Source organism: Rhincodon typus, chromosome 4, assembly GCF_021869965.1.
Source record: "Rhincodon typus isolate 14 chromosome 4, sRhiTyp1.1, whole genome shotgun sequence".
In the NCBI taxonomy this organism is placed as follows: domain Eukaryota; kingdom Metazoa; phylum Chordata; class Chondrichthyes; order Orectolobiformes; family Rhincodontidae; genus Rhincodon; species Rhincodon typus.
In genome coordinates this window covers 69,387,884-69,398,636 of record NC_063335.1, presented here as the reverse complement: position 1 = coordinate 69,398,636, position 10,753 = coordinate 69,387,884, and the positions used below count along the sequence as shown (strand labels likewise).

General features: G+C 40.4%; 1 protein-coding gene across 1 annotated transcript in view; it reads right to left on the bottom strand.

Moving 5' to 3' along the window:
* The window catches only part of LOC109931136 (coiled-coil domain-containing protein 178), a 332,555-nt gene that overhangs the window by 294,744 nt on the left and 27,058 nt on the right, over positions 1-10,753 (bottom strand). Inside the window, exon 6 of the mRNA XM_048596128.1 lies at positions 5,992-6,192. Within this exon, the coding sequence (XP_048452085.1) occupies positions 5,992-6,192 (201 nt within the window). The remainder of the gene's footprint in view (positions 1-5,991; positions 6,193-10,753) is intronic.

The window sequence follows — 10,753 nt, the reverse complement described above, 5'->3', positions numbered from 1 at the left end:
GATGAAGGGTCTAGGCCCGAAACGTCAGCCTTCCTGCTCCTATGATGCTGCTTGGCCTGCTGTGTTCATCCAGCTCTACACCTTGTTATCTCAGATTTTCCAGCATCTGCAGTTCCTACTATCTCTGACATAATTTATAATGTCAATTTTTAAAAATTATTCAGAGGATGTAGGCTTTACTGCCTTGACTAGCATTAATTGCCCATCCCTGGGTACCCTTGAGAAGGTGAGTTGTCTTCTTGAATCGCTGCCTTCCTGAATCGTTGCAATCTATTTGGTGACTGTGCATCCACAATGCTATTACTGGTTCTGTATTTTGACCCAGTGACAGTGAAGAGCAATGATAGATTTCCAAGTCAGGATGATGAGAGTTGCCCATACAATGACCCTTCAATTGAACCCAATTTGATGATAGATATCGTACAATCAGTGAATTCATGACTAATTTCCCTCCAGCAGGTTCAACCATATCATTCATTGTGCTCTATCTCCAAAGAGAAAAACTGTAACTTACCTCATCCCTCAGCATGGAGTAGCAGCAATTCTGACTCCTTATTCTGTAGTTGTGTTAATGCGAAAATACCAAAGTCATTGTGAGTGAGTTGCAGGCTCTGTCTGAGACTAACGATAATTCCCTCCTACCATCCTCATGTTCCCTTTTGTGTGATTGTCCCTGCATTTTCGATAATCTTTCAGCCTGTCCCATTTCATTCAGCCCCTTTGCCTTTCTGTTAATATTCCCCATTTAACTAGAGCCCATGTCCTTCTTAGCCATTCACTACCCTCATGGAAGTCAAGCTGACTGTGAATTGTCAAACACCTACCTCCTCACATATTCTTGTCCTATCCTTTGCTTTGAGGTCCCACCCTTCTATCTCAAGTCACCTGCCTTCTACCATGATCATTTCCTCAGAAATTTAGGCCAATGAACCCTAACCCCAGACTTGAGCATCACATTTTCCTCAAAACTACATGGATTGCTCCTGATCAGCAGGCTGACCATTAAGACCAAAACATCAGAACTGACCATGGCCCAAACATAAGACTGGATCAGGAGGACAACCCCAGCTAAATAGGCAGCTTCCAGACAGATGTCTTCACAGCACCCTGCGGTACCAGCCCAATCGCCAAACCTCAAGGACACAGTTTCCTGGATTCTGGTTGAACCATCTCCCTGACTGACAGTGGCAAAACCCCTGGACTAAGATCAAATGAGTCCCTTGATTAAGTGCGGCCATACTTTCTTACTAACCATAGTCCTTCTTCACTATACCAAGGACTGGTTGCTTTGACTTTCAGATATTACATATGCATCAAAGAAATGGCGGTGCATTTGCTGCATAAGCTACTGGCAGACGCGATAGGTAGAACATCAAATTTGCCTGCTGCCATACAGTAACATGTTATGCCCTTGACTGCTCATTACGCTGAATAATGAAAAGTTGTTGCCTCTTCCTCTGCATTAACCAATGAAAGCAAAGACGCTGGCAGCCTGTAAGTTATAGCTGGAGAGCCTATGCACTGAAAAATAACACAAGCCAAAGGGGCTGGCAGCCTTGAAGTCAGTGCAGTGAATAAGCACTAAGAAAGCAAGTTAAGGGCCATACATGTACGACATGTGTACACTTCCATGCATTCAAAGTGACCTGGCAGAGCATGCAATGTATAAGTGTCCATGAGCTCACAAGTGATGTCCTGTAGCGCTAAAGTCATTTCTGAGTTATTTTGAAAGCTGCTGTGTGGTGAGACCGGCAGTTTGACAATGCACATTTGGGTGAAGAAAGGATGGCAGAGGACAGTGTCCATAGCGCATGCAGGGAAATCTGATGACAGTGGAGCTGGATGAAGGTCTGGAAAAGTAAGCAATGAGCTATGCAAGTAACCACTGTGCCATTCATGTCGGGAATGGGTACCATTTAGTTTCTTGGGGAAGGAGAGAAGAATTGCTGTCTGGAGGGTCAGTGCAGACTTGATGGGCCGAATGATCTCTTTCTGCACTGCCAGGATACTATACAATTAAAAGCTACCGTACTCTAATTGAAGTAATGGGGGAATTATTCAGAGGGACCTCATTATTACATTTTGACTAACTTTTTTGATGTCCCTCTGTTTAGCTCCTTTTACCTCAATTAGAGGTCCTTCTGAATAATTCTTGGGTGTGCTTGAAATCAAGTACTTAGTGGTCAGGGTAACAGCATAATGGACATGGGGTCAGATGAATGTAAAAATCTTACTGCTGCAAAGGGAGCGAATTTAAGTTGTGACTGCTGTGGCAGGATTGGACAGAGACAGCATGAATTTATGAAAGGTAGATCATGCTTGACAAATCTGAATTCATTGAGGATGTAACTCAAAGTTGATAAGGCAGAGAAGGTGAATGTCATTTCTTTGAACTTTCAGAAGGCTTTAGACAAAGTTCCATGTAAGAGATTAGGGTGCAAAAGTAAAGTATGTGGGATTGGAGATAGTGTATTGAAATGGATGAAAAAAAAACTGGTTGGCAGCCAGTTGTTGAATGGCAGGCAGTGACTAGTGAGGTACCACATTGATAACAGTTATTCATAACATATATTAATGATTTAGATGAGGGAACTAAATGTAATATCACATAATGGGTAGATAGCACAAAGCTGGGTGGAAGATGGGTGGGAGACGGATGCAGAAATGCTTCAGTCTGATTTGGATATACTGAATGGGTAGGCAAATACACGTAAGATGCAAAATAATGTGGATAAAGTTATCCATTTAGGGAGCAAAAACAGGAAGGTGGATCATAGCGTAAGTGGCTATAAATTGAGAGAGGGAAATGTACAATGAGACTTGGGTGTCCTAGTTCAACAGTCACTGAAGGTAAGCATGCAGGTGCAGCGGACAGCCAAGTATGTTGTCCATCATAGCAGGAGGGTTTGAATACAGGAGCAGGGTTATCTTACTGAAATTATACAATGGTGAGATAACACCTGGAATAATGTGTGCAGTTTTAGTCTCTTTATCTGAGGAGGGGTGTTCTTGTTTTGGAGAAAGTGCAGTGAAGGTTTACCAGAATAGTCAGTCCTGCCACCCTGAAATCAATGAGGAGAGGGTGAATCAGTCAGCAACATTTTCACTCAAGTTCAGAAAAATGAAGAGGTCTCTGAGAAATCTATAAAATTCTAACAGATCTAAAACAGGACAAATGCAGGAATGACGTTCCCAATAACGGGGGAGTCCAGAACCAGGGTCACAGTCTAAGAGTATGGGTGCGAACCATTTAGCACTGAAATCAGGAGAATTTATTTTCACTCAGACAGCGGTGAGTCTGTAGAATCCTCTACCACAGAAACAACTCAAGGCCAAAGCATTGTATGATTTCAAGAAGTTGGATATAGTTCTTGCAACTAAAGGGTTCAAACAATATGGGGGAAAAGCAGGAACTGGCAATTGAGTTGGATGATCAGCCATGATCATAAAGAACAGTGGTGCAGGCTCAAAGGGGTGAATGGCCTACTGCTTGCTCCTATTTTTTTGTTTCTGTGTTCCATACAGACCACAGGTAAATTGCATCGTTTTTCCATACATGCATACTACTATGCCGATGCTGTCAGTTTAAGAGGTTGTTTTGTCCTTTTATTTTGCATAGAATTTGTAAGGCAGAGGTTACAAGCTGTCTTTAAGAAAGTAAACAATGTGAGGCCTTGGGTTTTTTTTCAGTTGGAACAATGGAAGCAGCCTGGGTGGGGCCAGCTCTCACAGACCAGGTTTTCTAATTTTTTTTAATTTCTAGGTTTCTTTTCCAGTAACAGCCAAAGCCTTTGGGGTCTGAAAAGAGTTGGAACATTCCGTGAATGTCTTCCAGCTGTTACTTTCTCTGCATTTTCTTTTGATGTTTTTTCCTCCTGGATTGGAGAACTGTATGTGAGAATCTGTGTCTGAACTTGCCTTTTTGCTGGTGTGCTTATGCAACGTTACTATATTGGAACAGTTAATCAGTAATAGGTACTGTGTCTATTATTCAGTTAAGTGTTCCAATAGTTGTTATTCAAAATTCTTCTTTCTTTTGTTTGTATTTTAACTATGGCGTTTAAATGAATTGTGTTTTGCTCAATGTCGAGTAGTTTGACCAGTTGCATCTGGAACACAGCACTTGACATTTACCTTTTAAATAAGAAAAAATTAGAGTTTGGGATACCTTCTTGAAATATATTGTGGGAGTCTGGTCTAGTCCATAACACAAGCATTAAAGAAATTAAAGACAGGAGAGGAAATTGGTTGTAAAATTAGAAGTTTTGCTAAATCCAAAGACATTAGAACTATCAGCTCACGTGAATTATAATCACGTGAAATACAATACAATGGAGATCAGTGTCCAATAATAGCTTCCACAGTGTGCTGTACCCACTGCTTTTCCTTCTTGCAGGAAAAATGAAGGCTTCTTTCTAGTCAGCAACTTGCAGACAGAGAAGGAGAGTCCAAGCAGGTTCAACATACTGGAGGTTAAATTGCCAACAGTTTTAGAATCCCAAAACTGTAAACTTAAGTAATTCAACTATTTCCAAATTACGATGTAATGGAAAGAGGCATTTCAGTGGCTGGTGGCCTACTTTGGTGGGCTAATTGGAAGGCTATTAAGCTAACAGTGTAGCTTTATCTCTTCCATTAGAATTTTAATGCAAGGTGATTGCCAACTGTAAACAATATTAACACTCATTTTAGCATAGGGTCCTTATGTTTTCATTTGTCCAGAGTTGACTGGAAGCAGATTGTTCATTTCCAAGTCCTTTGTGTCAGCTTCCGCCATCCTCAGCCATTTTATGAATCCAGCAAGTTTGCAGATATTTAAAAGAAACAGTGTTTAAATCAAGAAATATAAAACAGATTGCAGTTTTCTTAGGGATCACTCTTTATTCTCTCTAGCCATTATAATAGCAATCTTTCAGAGAACATAAAATTTAGTTTAAAACAAGTTAGGATTCAAAGTAAAAGTTTAATGAATTGCATCTTTTTAGGAAAAGAACTTGGGTTTACAAGAATAAAACAAAGAACTGTAGCTGCTGAAAATCTGATGTCCTAGCCAATATTTATCTATAACTTGTAGGAAATCCTAGCTGTTCGTCTCACTAAAGGCTTTGTTACCTGTGAATTAGCTGTCTGGATCTCATTCAAAATAATAATGAATGTAAGTCATTAGTTGCAAATTGCTTTGGGTTGTTCGGAGACCAGGAAAAGTCCCACAGAAGTGTATGTTTTCTTTGTTCATTAAAATGGAACGTCCTGAGAACGTGACCAGGTTCTAGGAAATGAAACATAAACAGAAATTGTTGGAGAAACCCAGCACATCCAGCAGCATCTGTAGAGAGAGAAAGCATGTTCTGAAAATAGTACTGGACTCAAAACTTTAACTCTGCTTTCTCTCCCAGATGCTGCCAGATATGCTGAGTTTCTCCAGATTTTCAGCAGCTACAGTTCTTTGATTTATTCTTGTAAACCCAAGTTCTTTTCCTAAAAAAAGATGCAATTTATTAAACTTTTACTTTGAATCCTAACTTACTTTAAACTAAATTTTGACAACTAATTGTGTAGGCACATGTTGGAATATTTTCAGTTTCTGAACAGAGTTAATGAGTTTTGAATCAATTAAGTAATAAGTTGTTGCCTTAGTTCCAGTGGACCATATGGCTGCTCTCTCTTTACAGAGAGAAGATTGGTGCTGGTTTAACCTGATGGTCACTACCCATTAAGCAAGGGGGGAGGTTGAGAAGGAGTGTCCTTCATGGTAACCTCAGCTGGTACGGGAATAGAACCCACACTCTGCATTACAAACCAGCCAACTTTGCTAACCAATCTCCCAAGCAAAACAGATGAGATTTTTTTAGTTCTGAGGAACCGAAGTGTTAACTCTGATTTTTATGTCACAAATGCTGCCAGACCTGCTAAGCTTTTCCAGCAACTTCTGTTTTTGTTCAAGAGGTTTTTCATTTTCTTATTAAAGAAAAATAAAAATGCTGTTCATACCTTTTTGTACAGCTTCAGGAAATTCATGTAGCCACCAGAGTGAAAGTTGATCAATCTTATCTCCGAGCATTGTTACCCGCTCTCTTTCTGCTTTTAAAGCCTCATCTGCCTTTTCGCATTCAGTTTTAAGTTCCTCCATCAAGCCAATGATCTCGGACAGCACTGTCCGCATTTCTTCTTGCAAATCTGCGGTTTGTTCATCTACTATATAAAAACAAATAGCGTCAATTGCAAGGCACAAAAACAGACGTTGCTGGAAAAGTTCAGCAAGTTTGGCAGCATCTGTGAAGAGAAATCAGAGCTAATGATTCGGGTCCGGTCTCTTCACAGATGCTGCCAGATTTGCTGAGCTTTTCCAGCAACTTCTGTTTTTGTTTCTGATTTACAGCATCCACAGTTCTTTTGGTTTTTATTTATCAATTACAAGGCAATCAATTTTGGGAAAATAAATAACCAAAGTGGCAAAATATAAAAGAAAGACAATGCCTCACATAAACATACACTTCAATTAATATTGACCTTTACAATTCAGATTTGATATACCCACCACCAATACCAATACCAACCACTCCATCTCATTCTCTACAACCCAAAAGTTTGTAAGGTGACAAAGTAACCAAAATCGTTTATTTTCCCCACTTCATTCGTGGGATTATGGGCATTGTTCGTTAGGCCAGCATGTATTAGCCATCCCTAGATGCTCTTGAGAAGATGGCAGCAAGCTGCCTTCTTGAACATCTGCATTCAATTTGGTGTAGACACACCCACAATGCTGTTAGGAAGGAAGTTCCAGGATTTTGACGCTGTCAGTGAAGCACAATAAATCCAAGTCATGATAATAAGTGGTTGGAGGGGAATTTGCCGGTCAAAGGTATTGCTGAAGGAGCCTTGGTGATTTTCTGCAGTGCATCATGAAAATTCTGAAGCATCATTGCCTCAGGTACTGCATGGCAGCATTGAATAATACTCCAACCTGGTACCATCTCCAATCGCAGAAGCTGTACTCTGAATTCCAGCCAGATTTTTGACGTTGGCAAAAATTTAAATCAGAATTTGTAAATGTCCCAGTGGTAAATCTTTCCAATGTCAATCCTTTTGGATTCCAACAGTTCACTATGCATCAGTTATGGTTATGCAATGGGAATTTCCTACTAAATGGCATGCTTTATCTTTTCCACTTTAAGTCTTGTCAAATAAAAATTAAAACAAAATTAAAAATTGTGGAGAGCAGACTGGAAAGTGGATTTGAAAAGATGAAATCAGCAATGATTGTTTCAAATGGTGGAGCAGGCTCGAAGAGCTGAATTGATTACTTCCGTTTCTAGTTCTTATGTTCTTAAAATACCTCAACACAATCATGTAGCCTAGCTTTTGATCTACAAAGTACCGAATTTTTTGACATATCTTCAAATCACTCAGATGTACAGGCGTTAACTTTGTGTTATTTCTAGCCAGTATTCTCTTATACTTAAATTTCTCCTCTTTTGATGGTTTTAAGCCATCCTTTGCTGATTTCTAAAACTTTACCTAACTTCTAACTTACCAATAATCTCTACAGCATTGTGCACTTTTAATGCCACCCTCAACTTCTTTCATTAACAATGGAGAGTACACCCTTTTGCACCCTTCTTCCTGAAAGAAGCTATAATTTTGTTATGAAACAGCTTAATTTTCTATGACTGCTGCTTTACCATGTTCTGTTTTAAACTATTTTCCCCGAGTCCAATTTAGTCAACTGTTTTAATACCCTTAAAAAGGGTTTTTTTTTGTTTAAGTCACTAGTTACAGCCCCAATGTGAAATTTTAGTGTTACGAACATTCTTGCCTACAGGATCCTTTACTATGAGGTCTTTGATAAATTTTGTCTGATTACATACTACCAAGTCCAAAATAGCCTGTTCTCTGATAGAACAGTACATTCTGGAACCTAAGAAACTGTCCTAAATGCATTATGAACACATCCTCCAGTTACCTTTCCCAATTTGATTCTTTAAATTGGTGTGAATATTAAAGTCATCCAGGTTCCTCTCCCACCTATCCGTCCCTCCCACCTCAATGACCAATCCCCACCACTCCCTACCTGCACTCACCTATCATCATCGCACCTACCTTCCCCAGCCCCACCCCTCCTCTCTCTATTTATTTCGGAGCTCCCTTCCACCTATCCCCTCATTTCTGAAGAAGGGTCCCGACCCGAAACGTCAACTTTCCTGCTCCTCTGATGCTGCCTAGCCCACTATTCCCTGTGTTGTCACAAGTTGAAGATTTTATAAAAGTATGCAAAGCTCCCAAATTCACTTGTCTTTCAGGCCCAGGTTGACAGAAAGCATGGACCTGGTTTTTGCACTAAACAAGAATTACTATTAATTACAAAAAAAAAGATTCTGGATATAGATAACCAATTTTGAATCATCAACATATTCATTAAAATCCTTGCCCTGTTATAAATACATTACCCTATACACTGACAAAAACAGACAAAAAGAAAATGTGTGTTACAGATGGAAGGAATGAATGTAAAGGGCATTAAACAGATCCTCTCCACAGGGCTCACGGATATGATCCTTTGGATTTGTCATGTTCTGAAGCTACACAAACTTTTAGCACTTTCACTTGCTTCCATTAGACACAGAGTGACTAGTTCACATTTAGGAAGTATCTGACAATCATTACAGTTTACAGTAACTGATGAATGAAAATAAAGTGGGTTTTTTCAGGCTCAAAGTTTAGTTTTTACTGCTGAGAAAATGACAAGTCCTTGGGTGTGATAGTTTAGAGTCAGAATCATAGAGGTCTACAGCACAGAAAAAGGCCTTTGTCAAGTCTGTGGAGGTCAAAAACAAGCATCTAACTATTCTAATCTCATGTTCTAGCACGTGGCTCACAGCCTTGCATACTTTGACATTGCAAGTATACATGAAAATACTTCTCAAATGTTTTGAGGGTTTCTGTCTTTACGATCCTTTTAGGCAGTGAGTTCCAGATTCCCACACCATCCGGATGAAAATAATTTCCTCATCTCCTCTAAATATCCTATCCCTCACCTTAAATCTATGCCTCCTGGTCACTGATCCCTCCAGCAAGGGGAGAAGTTCCTTCCTCTCTACTGTATCTACATCCCTCATAATTTTATACATCTCTATCATTTTCCCTCTCAATCTCCTCTGCTCCAGTGAAAAAAACTCTAGTCTATCCAATCTCTCTTCACAACTGAAACAGTCCAGTCCAGCCCAGCCAATATTCTGGCAAATCTCCTCTGCACCCTCTCCTGTGCAATCCCATCCCCCCTCTAATTGTGGATTGCAGAATTGCACAAAATACTCCAGCTGTGGCCTAACTAATTTTATATAGTTCCAGCATCACCGCCTTGTTTTTACATTTTATTAGTCAATGTATAAAGTTTAAGTACCCAAAATGCCTATTAATCACTTTATCTACCTGTCCTGTGACCTTAAATGACCAGTGGATATGCACTCAAAAGGTGCTTCTGATCCAGTGTCCTACCAGTATTCATATATTTGCTTACCTTGTTTGTCATGGCCAAGTGCAACATCTAACATTTATCCAGACTGAATTCCATTTGCTACTGCTCAGCCCATCTGACCAGCGAATCTATATCCTGCTGTAATCTGAGGCTATCCTCCTCAGTATTTACCATTTCACTAATTTTTGGAACATTTGCTAACTTCTACATTCAAGTCTAAATCAGTTATATAAACACTTCACAAACAGCAAGGGCCCCAACAGTGATCGCTACAGAAACGCATTGGACACAGGCTTCCAGTCACAAAAACACCTCTCAACCATCATCCTCTGCTTCCTGCTACTTAGCTAACGCTAGATCCAATTAGCCAAATTTCCTCGGATCCCATGAGGTTTTATCTTCACTGTCAGTCTTCTATGTGGCACTTACCAAAACCTTGATAAAGTCCAAGTAGATTACATCAAATACATTACCCTTAACTACACACCTGGTCACCTCTCAAAAAATTCAGTCAAGCTGTCAGAAATGATTTCCCTTTAACAAAACCATGTTGACTGTTCTTAATTAATCCCTGCCCAAGCGCAGATTAATTCTGTCTCTCAGAATTGCATCCAATAATTTCCCTCCACTGAAATTAGACTGACTGGCCTATAGTTTCCTGGTTGATACCATTCTCACTTCTTGAATAACCATACCACATTGTCAGCTTTCCTGTGGCCAGAGAGAAATTGAAAATTCTGACTAAGTCCTCACCCTCAACAACTTCTCTTTCAATTCCTCCCACTTCCTACAGACAAAGGGGGCGGCCATAGGTACCTGCATGGGCCCAAGCTATGCCTGCCTCTTTGTAGGTTAAGTGGAACAATCCCTCTTCCGTACCTACACTGGCCCTAAACCCCACCTCTTCCTCCGTTACATTGATGATTGTATCGGCGCCGCCTCGTGCTCCCACGTGGAGCTCGAATAGTTCATCCACTTCACCAACACCTTCCACCCCAACCTTAAGTTCACCTGGACCATCTCTGATACCTCTCTCTCCTTCCTGGACCTCTCTGTTTCCATCTCTGGCAACCACCTAAAAACCGATATCCATTTCAAGCCCACCAACTCCCACAGCTACCTAGAATACACCTCCTCCCACCCGCCTTCCTGCAAAAATGCCATCTCCTATTCCCAATTCCTTCGCCTCCGCCGCATCTGCTCCCAGGATGAGGCACTCCACTCCCGTACATCTCAGATGTCCTCGTTTTTCAAGGACCACAACATCCCCCCCCCACC